This window comes from Entelurus aequoreus, linkage group LG20 (genome assembly GCF_033978785.1).
Source record: "Entelurus aequoreus isolate RoL-2023_Sb linkage group LG20, RoL_Eaeq_v1.1, whole genome shotgun sequence".
Lineage (NCBI taxonomy): Eukaryota > Metazoa > Chordata > Actinopteri > Syngnathiformes > Syngnathidae > Entelurus > Entelurus aequoreus.
The window spans coordinates 5,255,892-5,271,013 of record NC_084750.1 but is presented as its reverse complement, the minus strand read 5'-3'; the positions used below and the strand labels follow the sequence as shown (position 1 = coordinate 5,271,013).

Below are 15,122 nucleotides of genomic sequence, written 5' to 3'. Positions count from 1 at the left end.
TACATTATTTACAATCCGGGGTGTGTGTGTGGGGGGGGGGGGGGTAGGTTTGGTTGTTATCATCAGTCATCAACAATTGAGAACAGAGAAATGGATATTGGAACAGTGTAGATCTGAGTAGTCTTTCATCAAGTTTGCCATGATTAGTAGTTTTGTTGTTGTTGAAAGGAAAAGCGAACGTTGTGATGCGTCTGTGAAAATAAAACGTTGTATGCTTAAAATGGGCAAAATACATATTACATGTTATTATGAATGTGCCTGTTCCAACATTACATACTGTATATGCTTACAGCATGTTTATAAAACCTTGAGGTTTATGGATGTTTTTAAGAGCGTTTTATAGGCGAAATAGAGGTACCGCCATTGGCTCCATTGTTAGCTGACTTTTGCTGGCATTTATTTACAAGTTAGAATGGTTGTTTTTTTTGTCTTACATTAAGATTGTGAATGATAGGCAACATTCCAAAATAAATACAGTTCCCCTTTAAGACTCAAATTAGTTCAAATAAACCATAACTTGCCATAACCATTCACATACACTGTGTCTCACGGTGCCTTTTCTAAGCGTACAATACTATAAAAACAGAACTACTTTAGAGTAGTTAGTGTACGCTTCAGCTTGTAGAGCTAGATTTACTGTTTGTTGAAAATTACTCTGGACACGTCTAATATTGTCTGAAATAAATGAAGGTACAAAATTAGCACAAACACAATAAAGAGACAATAAAGCAATACTACTTTCAAAGCTGTGCACTGACTACACTAATAAAACATATCCATGTTACATTTCTATAGTATTGTCCCTTGAGAATACAAGGAGGGTGATTAATGTATTGGACTCTGGAAAAATGGGTCTTCACAAATTACTAACATTTTATTATGTCATTGTTGTACATACTCTAATGTGTGAGCTAGTTTCATGTATATAGCAACTAGGGCTATCTATACATGAGTTTCCGTTAACGGCGATTACCCATAATCCTTCGCGGCAGCTGCCATCTTGTGTGTCATAACTTTATTTATTCGCCTGCGGCAGTTTTGTAAATATTTTTTGCATTTTTGCTTCGACAATGACGTCAACTTCGGGAAATTTGAAAGAGGACGTGAAAGATTCCTACAGACAGACTGGGGTTTGCAAAGCCAGGTATTTACAGAAATTGAAGGATATTGGCGATAAAGGTCCGTTTGAGATGGGAAAAGATGAATGGACTACTGATTTGAAATCTTACCCTGATATAAGTTATCCGGACATCGTCAACTATTTGGCGAACAATTAAACTGGGAAATTAAATTGGCTACAAAGGAAGATGATGTGTGCTCATCGCTCGTGATGTTACCCAGTCTGGGAGGGTAATATCTGGGTAGGTCTAGGGCTGGGCGATATATCGATATACGCGATATATCGCGGGTTTGTCTCTGTGCGATATAGAAAATGACTATATCGTGATATTCGAGTATACGTTCTCACGCAGTTGCTTTTAGCTGCTGGCATTACACTACAGGCTCTCCTCGCTCTTTCCTGTGTCTCCTTCTCACAGACAGACAAGCGCACCTTCTTATCAATCAATCAATCAATCAATGTTTATTTATATAGCCCTAAATCACAAGTGTCTCAAAGGGCTGCACAAGGAAAACTCACTCCAGTGGGACGTCGATGTGAATGACTATGAGAAACCTTGGAGAGGACCGCATATGTGGGTAACTCACCCCCCCTCCCCCTCTAGGGGGGAGGTATAGCTCTGTTGGTAGAGCGGCCGTGCCAGCAACTTGAGGGTTGCAAGTTCGATCCCCGCTTCGGCCATCCTAGTCACTCCTAGTCACTGCCTTTGTGTCCTTGGGCAAGACACTTTACCCACCTGCTCCCAGTGCCACCCACACTGGTTTAAATGTAACTTAGACATTGGGTTTCACTATGTAAAGCGATTTGAGTCACTAGAGAAAAAGCGCTATATAAGTATAATTCACTTCACTTCACTTCTTACACACGTCACATACGTATACGCCCCCGCGCAGCAAAGAGGTAGCAGCATGGGTAACGTTAGCTGCGATGCTAGCGCAGCCGTGCGAGTGGTAATACGAGAGAGAGAAGGTGCGAATCTGGTAACAAATGAAGGCATAATTAATTCCCTCAAAAAACAGCAGGGGGTCCATCGTCTGGCGGTGGTTTGGCTTCAAGTGGGAATATGTCGAACAGACAACCGTGTGTGGCAAAAGTGTTGCTATAAAAAGTAGCATTACTGCTAATATGTAGCATCATTTGAAAACTCACCTGCTAGAAAATGAAGAGTGCTTACTCCGCATGTCAACATCTCCGTTCGGTGCCACACGCCCACACCATCAAAATGCAGAGGCAAACATTTCCAGATCAACACCGTATGAGAAAAATAGTGATTTTTTTAGTTGTGATTTCCTTCTCTGCATGAAAGTTTTAATGTAGCATATATCAATGCAGTATGAAGAAAAATGTTTGAATGTAGACACATAGAATCATCATACTGCTGTGATTATATGCATGAAGTGTTCATTCAAGGCTAAGGCAAAATATCGAGATATATATCGTGTATCGCGATATGGCCTTAAAATATTGCGATATTAAAAAAAGGCCATATCGCCCAGCCCTAAGTAGGTCTGCTCTTTTTCTTAATATTAATAAACAACAACTGTGTAAGACTAATAAACACATTCAATCACATGTATCATCGACAAGGACATAATTTAAAGCACATTACCTGTTACAAAATGATCAGAGCAAACTTTATAGCAGGGGTCCCCAAACTTTCGAACCAGCCACAGGTTTCTTTTCCCTGCTTTACAATGACTTTAGGAATATCGTAGTACTTTGTGGTTCCTTGTCCTGAATTGTGGTTCCTTGTCCCGAATTCGCACGGTTTCTACAACCCCACACGACCGCATGGGTGACCCATTCCGCACAAAAATAACAATAACAATATGGCGGACGTCATCGGAAACCTATCTATTAGCTAAATTAGCAACGTAACACATGAGACACACAGTAGAGATACTGCAGAATTAAGCTTTGTTTTCTTAATTAGGATTGAAGCTACTAGTACTAAAGTTACCACAACGCTCAAAGACTCAAATATTCAAAATAATATAATAATCGCTTACTTCTACACTATTATCTGTCAAGCAATGATGAGCTCAGTAAACAGCATTTAACTTCCTGCAGTGTTGCCACATGAGAAATGACAAATTATTGTTACAGAAGTTAAAATCATAGAATTTCGCTGACAATTCTCATACACACACTATTGACATCACCCAAGACCATCTGATACTGTAAAATATTACCACTTTGCGTAAGTTGTTTGGCTTATGTTTTACCTTTAAATAAACTAATAGCATTGTTGGGAGGATGCTGCTGGGAAAATAGTGCCCCCGCCTGGCTGCAATTGTACATGGGACAATTCACAGCGTCAGGTGTAGTGAAGGACGTATAATGTTCGTGTTTGCTAATAATATATATATAATATAATAGTATATGGGTCCAATTGTGCATTATAGGATTTTGGGGGATTGTTGGCAATTTTTGTACAAATACGCCAAATATTGGAAGTCTGGCAACGTTTCATTGGGACCCGTGGTGGTCTACAAAGGTGCCTGATTGAAAAGAACAACACAGAAACGGACACAAAACAGGTAAATTTTCAACGCTGAAAATAACTCCATGATAAAAATCATGTAATACTTCGTAAAAATGTATCACAACTAAAAAGAATCAAGAAAGTAACTCAATTACGAACAGAAAAAGAACGGAGTAGCTGTTTTGTAGCCATGACAAGTGCCAATTACCTCAGTAGGGATGTGACGATTTGAAATTCATATCACTTTAACCAAAATGATCCCGGTTATTATTATCGCGGTATTGTTGATTGTGCTCAAAAAGTACTGGTTGTATTTTAAAATAAAGTAGCCTAAGTAAATAAATAGACACACACTGTATTTACTAGGGCTGTGAATCTTTGGGTGTCCCACGATTCGATTCAATATCGATTTTTGGGGTCACGATTCGATTCAAAATCGATTTTTTTTTTTCAATTCAACACGATTCTCGATTCAAAAACGATTTTTTTTTCCCCGATTCAAAACGATTCTCTATTCATTCAATACATAGGATTTCAGCAGGATCTACCCCGGTCCGCTGACATGCAAGCAGAGTAGTAGATTTTTGTAAAAAGCTTTTATAATTGTAAAGGACAATGTTTTATCAACTGATTGCAATAATGTAAATTTGTTTTTAACTATTAAATAAACCAAAAATATGACTTATTTTATCTTTGTAAAAATATGACTTATTTTATCTTTGTGAAAACATTGGACACAGTGTGTTGTCAAGCTTATGAGATGTGATGCAAGTGTAAGCCACTGTGACACATGTTTTGTTTTTGTTTTTTTATAAATGTCTAATGATAATGCCAATGAGGGATTTTTAATCACTGCTATGTTGAAATTGTAACTAATATTGATACTGTTGTTGATAATATTCATTTTTGTTTCACTACTTTTGGTTTGTTCTGTGTCGTGTTTGCTCTGTTTATTGCAGTTCTGAGTGTTGCTGGTTTTGGAATTGAATTGCATTGTTATGGTCTTGCTGTGTATTGTTTTGTTGGATTGATTAATTAAAAAAGAAATAGATTTTTTTTAAATGAGAATCTATTCTGAATCGCACAACGTGAGAATCGCGATTCAAATTTTAATCGATTTTTTCCCACACCCCTAGTATTTACCTTGGCAGAAGAAACTTAGATATTGTTCTGGCTTCTTAAGAAACACATACTTTTTAATGGACAAAGACTAATGTGTCTTGTTTTCATGTTAGCAATTAGCGTGCTAGCTTCCTTCTCCAGGAAATGAGCAGTGTTACCCCTCCGTGAGTTTATGTAAGTGCAATTATCAATCACGGTTTTACGATCATTTTTATTTGAAACGGTAACGCTAACCATCAGGAGTTTTGCCATGGTTTATCATTAATACCAGTAATTGTTACATGCCTACCTGTAGTCATACTTGCCAACCTTGAGGCCTCCGAATTCGGGAGATGGGGGTGTGTGTTGAGGTGGCGGGGGGTGTATATATTTTCAAGTACCGTATTTTCCGCACTATAAGGCGCACCGGATTATAAGGCGCACCTTCAATGAATGGCCTATTTTAAAACTTTGTTCATATATAAGGCGCACCGCAATATAAGGCGCATAGAATAGACGCTACAGTAGAGGCTGGGGTTACGTTATGCATCCATTAGATGGAGCTGCGCTAAAGGGAATGTCAACAAAACAAATAGTGATTGTACTGACACTTCTACTTGCTGCTCTCTGTTCAACAACCCACTGTTCGAGTTTGTCCTCCAACTGTAGCCATCTCGCTTTGTTCCCTCGGAAACTCTGTTTAGTCTTCTTTACTTAATAATAATAATAATAATAATAATAATAATAATAATAATAATAATAATGAATTGCATTTGTAACGCACTTTACATTTGTTAAAATCTCAAAGTGCTACAAAAAATAAAAATAGAAAGTAAGAATATATAATAGAAAATTAAAATACAAATGAAATCATGACACACAAACAGAAACATAAATAAAAATAGAAATAAAAAGCATGAAAGCACTGGATAAAAAACAGATAAGCAAGCAGTGCATTTAAACAAGAAGTCAGAGAAATTAGGTAAAAGCTGTGCTAAAAAGGTGGGTTTTTAGTCCATCCATCCATCTTCTTCCGCTTATCCGAGGTCGGGTCACGGGGGCAGCAGCCTAAGCAGGGAAACCCAGACTTCCCTCTCCCTAGCCACTTCGTCCAGCTCTTCCCGGGGGATCCCGAGGCGTTCCCAGGCCAGCCGGGAGACATAGTCTTCCCAACGTGTCCTGGGTCTTCCCCGTGGCCTCCTACCGGTCGGACGTGCCCTAAACACCTCCCTAGGGAGGCGTTCAGGTGGCATCCTGACCAGATGCCCGAACCACCTCATCTGGCTCCTCTCCATGTGGAGGAGCAGCGGCTTTACTTTGAGCTCCTCCCGGATGGCAGAGCTTCTCACCCTATCTCTAAGGGAGAGCCCCGCCACCCGGCGGAGGAAACTCATTTCGGGCGCTTGTACCTGTGATCTTGTCCTTTCGGTCATAACCCAAAGCTCATGACCATAGGTGAGGATGGGAACGTAGATCGACCGGTAAATTGAGAGCTTTGCCTTCCGGCTCAGCTCCTTCTTCACCACAACGGATCGATACAGCGTCCGCATTACTGAAGACGCCGCACAGATCCGCCTGTCAATCTCACGATCCACTCTTCCCTCACTCGTGAACAAGACTCCGAGGTACTTGAACTCCTCCACTTGGGGCAGGGTCTCCTCCGCAACCCGGAGATGGCACTCCACCCTTTTCCGGGCGAGAACCATGGACTCGGACTTGGAGGTGCTGATTCTCATCCCAGTCGCTTCACACTCAGCTGCGAACCGATCCAGTGAGAGCTGAAGATCCTGGCCAGATGAAGCCATCAGGACCACATCATCTGCAAAAAGCAGAGACCTAATCCTGCAGCCACCAAACCAGATTCCCTCAACGCCTTGACTGCGCCTAGAAATTCTGTCCATGAAAGTTATGAACAGAATCGGTGATAAAGGGCAGCCTTGGCGGAGTCCAACCCTCACTGGAAACGTGTCCGACTTACTGCCGGCAATGCGGACCAAACTCTGGCACTGATCATACAGGGAGCGGACCGCCACAATCAGACAGTCCGATACCCCATACTCTCTGAGCACTCCCCACAGGACTTCCCGAGGGACACGGTCGAATGCCTTCTCCAAGTCCACAAAACACATGTAGACTGGTTGGGCAAACTCCCATGCACCCTCAAGGACCCTGCCGAGAGTATAGAGCTGGTCCACAGTTCCACGACCAGGACGAAAACCACATTGTTCCTCCTTAAGGAACTCCGGGCGGATCTCTTCCACCCTCGGGGCCTTGCCACCGATGAGCTTTTTAACTACCTCAGCAACCTCAGCCCCAGAAATAGGAGAGCCCACCACAGATTCCCCAGGCACTGCTTCCTCATAGGAAGACGTGTTGGTGGGATTGAGGAGGTCTTCGAAGTATTCCCCCCACCGATCCACAACATCCGCAGTCGAGGTCAGCAGAACACCATCCTCACCATACACGGTGTTGATAGTGCACTGCTTCCCCTTCCTGAGGCGGCGGATGGTGGTCCAGAATCGCTTCGAAGCCGTCCGGAAGTCGTTTTCCATGGCTTCCCCGAACTCCTCCCATGTCCGAGTTTTTGCCTCTGCGACCGCCGAAGCCGCACACCGCTTGGCCTGTCGGTACCTGTCCGCTGCCTCAGGAGTCCTATGAGCCAAAAGAACCCGATAGAACTCCTTCTTCAGCTTGACGGCATCCCTCACCGCCGGTGTCCACCAACGGGTTCTAGGATTACCGCCACGACAGGCACCAACTACCTTGCGGCCACAGCTCCAATCAGCCGCCTCGACAATAGAGGCGCGGAACATGGTTCATTCGGACTCAATGTCCAGCACCTCCCTCGTGACATGTTCAAAGTTCTTCCGGAGGTGGGAATTGAAACTCTCTCTGACAGGAGACTCTGCCAGACGTTCCCAGCAAACCCTCACAATGCGTTTGGGCCTGCCAGGTCTGTCTGGCATCCTCCCCCACCATCGCAGCCAACTCACCACCAGGTGGTGATCGGTAGAAAGCTCCGCCCCTCTCTTCACCCGAGTGTCCAAAACATGAGGCCGCAAATCCGACGACACAACTACAAAGTCGATCATGGAACTGCGGCCTAGGGTGTCCTGGTGCCAAGTGCACATATGGACACCCTTATGTTTGAACATGGTGTTCGTTATGGACAATCTGTGACGGGCACAAAAGTCCAATAACAAAACACCGCTCGGGTTCAAATCCGGGCGGCCATTCTTCCCAATCACGCCTCTCCAGGTTTCACTGTCGCTGCCAACATGAGCGTTGAAGTCCCCCAGTAGAACGAGGGAATCACCCGGGGAAGCACTCTCAAGTACTCCCTCGAGTGAATCCAAAAAGGGTGGGTACTCTGAGCTGCGGTTTGGCGCGTAAGCGCAAACCACAGTCAGGACCCGTACCCCCACCCGAAGGCGGAGGGAAGCTACCCTCTCGTCCACCGGGTTGAACTCCAACATGCAGGCTCTGAGCCGGAGGGCAACAAGAATTGCCACCCCAGCCCGTCGCCTCTCACTGCCGGCAACGCCAGAGTAGAAGAGAGTCCAGCCCCTCACGAGAGAACTGGTTCCAGAGCCCTTGCTGTGCGTTGAAGTGAGTCTAGCCGGAACTTCTCCACCTCGCACACTTGCTCAGGCTCCTTCCCCCCCAGCGAGGTGACGTTCCACGTCCCAAGAGCTAGCTTCTGTAGCCGAGGATCGGACCGCCAAGTGCCCTGCCCTCGGCTGCCGCCCAGCTCACATCGCACCCGACCTCTATGACCCCTGCTATGGGTGGTGAGCCCATTGGAGGGGGATCCCATGTTGCCTCTTCGGGCTGTGCCCGGCCGGGTCCCATGGGGACAGGCCCGGCCACCAGGCGCTCGCCATCGTGCCCCACCTCCGGGCCTGGCTCCAGAGGGGGGCCCCGGTGACCCGCGTCCGGGCGAGGGAAATCTGGGTCCATAGTTTTTATTTTTCATTGAGGTCTTCGGGGCAGCATGGTGGCACAGGGGTTAGTGCATGTGCCTCACATTACAAAGGTCCTGAGTAGTCCTGAGTTCAATCCCGGGCTCGGGATCTTTCTGTGTGGAGTTTGCATGTTCTCCCCGTGACTGCGTGGGTTCCCTCCGGGTACTCCGGCTTCCTCCCACCTCCAAAGACATGCACCTGGGGATAGGTTGATTGGCAACACTAAATTGGCCCTAGTGTGTGAATGTGAGTGTGAATGTTGTCTGACTATCTGTGTTGGCCCTGTGTTGAGGTGGCGACTTGTCCAGGGTGTACCCCGCCTTCCGCCCGAATGCAGCTGAGATAGGCTCCAGCACCCCCCCGTGACCCCAAAAGGGACAAGCGGTAGAAAATGAATGGATGGATTGAGGTCTTCGAGCTGCTCTTTGTCTGATCCCTCACCTAGGACCAGTTTGTCTTGGGAGACCCTACCAGGGGGCATAAAGCCCCCAGACAACATAGCTCCTAGGATCATTGGGACACGCAAACTCCTCTACCACGGTAAGGTGGCAGCTCAGAGAGGGTTTTTAGTCCCTTCTTAAAATGATCGACCGACTGTGGTGCTTTAAGATGGTCGGGGAGAGCTGTCCTGGATGAACTGAAATTATTTTTTCCAATCATTTTGGAACTTGCAAGCGTACTTCTTCTTCTTACTCGTCGTCGCCATGTCTCTTCTTCGTTATTCTGCTTCGTCTCCGTTATGTTTTTGGACATTACTACTTGCCGTAGTTTTGAAGCAATGCATGATGGGAATCCGGATGTTGTGTGTCAGTGTATTAACGTGCCGGCTGGAATAAACACACGCTGAGAAATAGCTCCGTGCCTGCCTACTTTATGGGTTATGGATAAACCTATGGATAACGGAGACATATGTAATAGTCTCCTTTTCAGGTGAGAGAGGACGCTAAAGGCAGTGCCTTTAAGGCACGCCCCCAATATTGTTGTCCGGGTGGAAATCGGGAGAATGGTTGGGAGGGGCACTGAAATTTCGGGAGTCTCCCGGGAAAATCGGGAGGGTTGGCAACTATGCCTGTAGTATTTAGGAAACATTGTGGCCACAAAATGGTAAAGGTCAGATGCAGGAGGCAGCCATATTTTCCTAACAGCACAGTTACATTATATGTTAATATCGATTTGATTCCTGCAACGACGAATACGTCAAAGTCAATATTTAGAGTGTTTACAAGGTTTTGGTAATGAATCGTGATTTTTGATTAGAAACTGATAAAACACGGTAGTAACAGTTCTGCTTCAGCCATCCACCTTTTTGTCTGATGCAGAATTAAACACACCTGGCATGAAAAAGCTGCATTTAGATGATGATGAATCATCATTTTTATGGATTCAGCTGTTTCCCGGTGATAGTGAGTGAAAAGTTGTGATTCTTCTGGTAATTACTGATGCGACGCAAGGCTTCCCATCCTCATTGCGCAGGTTTCTCTAATAATGAGCCCCCTTGGGTTGATTTCTGGTCGGTATCGATGAACTGTTTCGCTCGCAATTACCTCTCGCTGTTGTCCTCATAAAACCAGTTTCGGGTCAGCATTGACTGGGCCGTGAGGGTGACCACGACAGCCATTCCTCTTGACCAATTACCGCGTCTCAGTGTCATAAAGTAACGTAGTCGGGGTACAGGAGGCACGATTAATGTATTGTATCCTAATTATGCATTTCTGATGCTCAACGTGCGTTGAAGTCGGACAGCTGTGAGGGGCTTCCATCCAATTACCATTCATCAGTGTCTGCAGGGGACACTCCGGGGATCCCCTGCATGTCTCCACTCTGGCTTGACCAGGGATTAGTGGTGCTTTCAAAGCATCTGATATGCTTCTGTTGAATCCATTCTCTTACAATGGACATATAGCACTGGAGGAGATGCTCAGGTGCCTGTGACTGTTGGCTGAGCATTCTGGGGATTATTACAGCTAGAAAGCACAGTGGAGTACGGTGTAATCACTTCAACCATAACACATATGTCATGGAAATAGCCCTGCTCTAACCCAGCTGAACATTAGTACATAATGAAATTCATCTATTATAGTTATACCAAGTCAATTTGCATTAAATTAGCACCAACTGAAGTTATGTCACTTAGAGCAGGTTGGGAAACCCTCATATTTTCAAGAAAAAACACTTATTAAAGACTTAAAGGGGAACTGCAGGTATTTTGCCTATCATTCACAACCCTCATGTAAGACAAGAACCCATGTTTTATGAATTCTAACTCCTAAATAAACGTTAGCAAAAGTCAGCTAACAATGCAGCCTATATAGTCGCTCTATTTCGCCCACACAGCGCTCTAAAAAACATCCAAAAGCCTCCATCATTGTTTTATATACATGCTGTAACTATGTAATGCCGTAACATTCATAACAACATGTAATATTTATGTATTTTGACTATTTTAAGCATACGGCGGCGTATTAATTTTACAGACGCACCACAATGTTCACTTAAACCGTGGAGCTTTTTCAAAAATGTATGAAAATGGAAAAAGATGAAGTCAAAGATATATTTTTGTTTCAATATGGTTTCTGTAGGAGGACAAACATGACACACATCTTCCTAATTGTTAGAAATCCCACTGTTTATTTAAAACACGCTTCACTGATCAGTATTTGGCAAGTGCAGTTTTGTCCTACTAATTTCGCGGTCCTTGAACTAACCATAGTTTGTTTACATGTACAACTTTCTCCGATGCTGCCACAGAAAGACATAATTTATTCCACTCCTTCTTTGTCTCATTTTGTCCACCAAACTTGTTATGCTGTGCGAGAATGCACAAATGTGAGCTTTGTTGATGGTATTGACTTGTTGAAGTGCTAAACAGTTATATTTGGTCACTGCATGCCTGCAAGCTAATCGATTATATCTTCCTTTTTAGATAAAGAATTAATCATAATGCTCACTAAGGATTTTAAAATCTCTGGGTCTAAATTGGCTGCCAAAGTTGACCAACTTCACAGTTTATGTCCACAACCTTTTACTATCCAGGTGAAAGGCATGGTTTATAGTCTCAAATTAACTTTTGCCAGCTCACAGGCGATGCAGCAGCTCAATATGTCAATATAGCAGCATTAGCTAGTCTATGACTTCAAAACAGGTCATCAATGTTAGTGCTTATAATAACAATATTGCTAATACTTGGTTAATATTCAGGTCACAACATGTAAATGGAGTGTTGTTGGCGGTTTTTAGATGTTTATTTAGAGGGCTTTGTGGGCGGAATAGAGGACTGCCATTAGTTGTATCGTTAGCCACCTCATACTGGCTGTATTTTACAAGTAAGAATGCATAAAGAAAGAAAATGTGTTATTGTCTTACATAAGGATTGTGAATGATAGGTAAAATTCCCCTCGAAAGTGTGAAGTCTGCACTGACAAATGCAACAATTGGTCAAAAAAACAAAACATGTTGTCACTGTTGAGTATTTTCAACAACTACTAGCGACTATTGCTAGCATTGGTTATGTCTTTTTTTTAATTTTTTATCTTGCAAATCATTTTGGTAAACGTTGACATTGTTTATTTTGACATTTAAAATGTAATAGTTTATGATTTACAGCTACACACAATTATATGGTTTGTTGTTTGTATTTTAGTGTGTTGTGCTAGCTCGCTAAAGGCAGCTAGCTGTCAGCTAACGTGTGGCATAAAATGTGAGACTAATTTGTCAAAAAATGAGACTATTTGCTACTCAAATTGTACAATAATAGACCATGGCCGTGATTATTTCATTTGTAGGCCTTTTTTTACAACATCAACAAGATGGCAGTCACTGTTATGGTATATGCTGACTATTGGAGGGGAAAACCGCAAAAAGGCTGATGGTTTTGAGAAAATGTCGACACATTGGCTTTGTCACCGACCTATAACTTCTTAGTGTATATACGTAAGGTTGATTTTAGTCCTTTTGCAACTTTAAAAAGTTTGGACACCCGTAATGTAGATGAACAACCAGCAAATATTTAGCAACAAATGCTAGCCTGGCTGACAAAAATCACCCAAAAGCTATTTTAACAACTTAATCTTTATTAACCCTATAATAATTGTGTACTGAAACACTTGTTGCTGTCTACCTTTTATCTTAGCTAAGCTAAACTGGGTCAAAAAGTAAATGTGCAGCAGATAGTGGGCTCATAGAAAGACAATAGTGTAAACCAGTGTCATTTATTAAGGGCACCCTAACAAGCAAGTAATAATATTTGTGTTTTCTCTCTGCCCGTGTAACCAGGATGGCTGCACGAGCTGGCTAAGCGCCTGGAGTCGCCGTACTTCGCCATCGGAAACGTAAACAGCACCGCCAGCGGCCCTTCCATCCGCAGCATTTACGTGGCCTCGCTTTACTTTACCCTCAGCAGCCTCACCAGCGTGGGCTTTGGAAACGTGTCGGCCAACACTGACACTGAGAAGATCTTTTCCATTTGCGTCATGCTCATAGGAGGTACGCACAAAGCAATGGAGATGGCTGTACATGAATTGTCATAAATGCGCCCCCGCGACCCCAAAGGGAATAAGCGGTAGAAAATGGATGGATGGATGGAACACTGAATATTGGACAACCACACATGTTTCTCCATCACATGCATTAGCAAAAGTAAACCAGTTCAAATTGGTTAGTGACTCTCCCCCAGCGTGTCGATAAAAACAAGCCCTTTTATTGTTTTTGTTGAAACGTGTTTTTAACCTGCGAATTAGTAGATGACGAATCCGAGTAAAGGAAACTGCACAATCATACCCTTCATTTAATTATAATTTTGCAGGCACATTATTCAAGCAGATCTAATTGGGTTGGTCTAATCCAGTTTCAACCTGCATGTTGGACTACCTTGGCTTTTAGGGGTGAAGAGAGGTAACGGTTGCACGGGTTTTCCCCTGTGAGTATTTCACCCTTTTTCCTGCTGAATGCTAAATTTACCTTGCCGCCTGGAGGCTCCTTCAGCAGCACACACCTGATTGTACACACACTACTCCCTGCCTCACTATGGACAATCATCCATTGGAGACATTCAGCAGTTTTCATTAGTAATTTGTTCCAAAAGGTCTGACAGATACTCAATGGTACAAAAGTCTGTTACCCCTTTAAACAGGGGTGTCAAACTCGTTTTCATAGAGGGCCGCATCGTATTAATGACTGCCCTCCAAGGGCCGCTTGTTACAGCAAATATGTTGTAATCGCCTCATATTCACTACCGTACTTTCCTGGCTATAGAGCGCACCGGCATTTAAGCCGCACCTATAAAATTTTAGAATAAATATTTTAGGGCTAGGGCTCTCAAATGATTAAAATATTTCATCGCGATTAATTGAATTTTGTTCACTCAAAATGAGTCACGATAATCGCAGAAAGAGATAATTTTTCATCAATAAGTGTACCCGAGACAGATCATTTTAAAAGTTTTTAATACCATAACTGGACAATTAATTTGCTTTAATGAAACGTTTAGGCCCTGCGATGAGGTAGCGACTTGTCCAGGGTGTACCCCGCCTTCCGCCCGAATGCAGCTGAGATAGGCTCCAGCGACCCCCCACAACCCCGAACAGGACAAGCGGTAGAAAATGGATGGAAACGTTTTTAAACATATTGCTTTTTGAAACAGCTCAACACGTTTTTAAAGAAAATAAAAAAATACCCGCAGTGCGCTGGTGTCTTACCAGATTTTCTATTTTGTAGGAATACAGAATTTGTATTTCTGATTTAGGAGCACTTTCATTTTGAGGAGAGGAACTACAATTCTATGTTTGGATAACACAAATTGTGAATTGTTACGATCATGCTTTGATTGTCAAAGATGTTAGGGGACATTTTTTCCACATGAATAAATGTTTCTGATATTCTGTACTTTACATGTTGTACAAGCTAGTTAGTAGTAGTATTTTATTTTGGAAAGGTTAAAAACAAAGCATAAGAAAAAATAATAAAAAAAAGGAAACAATAATTTTGTGTGTCAAAATTGAAAGAACACGTACATTTAGCAATATAAATGAAGTGCTTTATTGACACACATTTTTTTGCGAAAATGATGTGGTGGGCCACACCTTCAAAATAACAGCATGCCAATCTTACTGGCATGTGATTAAAAATGCCAGTACATATGTGGGCCTTGAGTTTGACACCTGTGATTTAAAAGCTGTCATTTTTTTTATCTGTAGGAGCCAGAAATGTGTAGATATTAGGGCTGGGCGATATAGCGATCGCGGGTTTATCTCTGTGCGATATAGAAAATGACTATATCGTGATATTTGAGTATACATTCTCACGCAGTTGCTTTTAGCTGCTGGCATTACACTACAGGCTCTCCTCGCTCTTTCCTGTGTCTCCTTCTCACAAACAGACAAGCGCACCTTCTTACACACGTCACATACTGTCACGTCATACGTCACATACGTATACGCCCTCGCGCAGCAAAGAG

General features: G+C 43.1%; 2 protein-coding genes across 4 annotated transcripts in view; one reads left to right on the top strand and one right to left on the bottom strand.

The window, feature by feature from the left end:
• Positions 1–3,292, bottom strand: part of LOC133635871 (DNA-binding protein SATB1-like) — a 167,252-nt gene extending 163,960 nt beyond the window's left edge. For 2 of the 3 annotated variants that reach the window (XM_062029276.1, XM_062029275.1), the window contains exon 1: positions 2,730–3,292. The gene's annotated coding sequence lies outside the window, so the exon portion shown is untranslated. Of the gene's footprint in view, positions 1–2,269; positions 2,305–2,729 lie in introns of those variants that run through there. The other variant, XM_062029277.1, reaches the window with a different exon arrangement.
• kcnh8 (potassium voltage-gated channel, subfamily H (eag-related), member 8) overlaps positions 1–15,122 on the top strand; it is a 138,132-nt gene that overhangs the window by 80,817 nt on the left and 42,193 nt on the right. Inside the window, exon 8 of the mRNA XM_062029273.1 lies at positions 12,944–13,153. Coding sequence (XP_061885257.1) covers positions 12,944–13,153 — 210 coding nt within the window. The remainder of the gene's footprint in view (positions 1–12,943; positions 13,154–15,122) is intronic.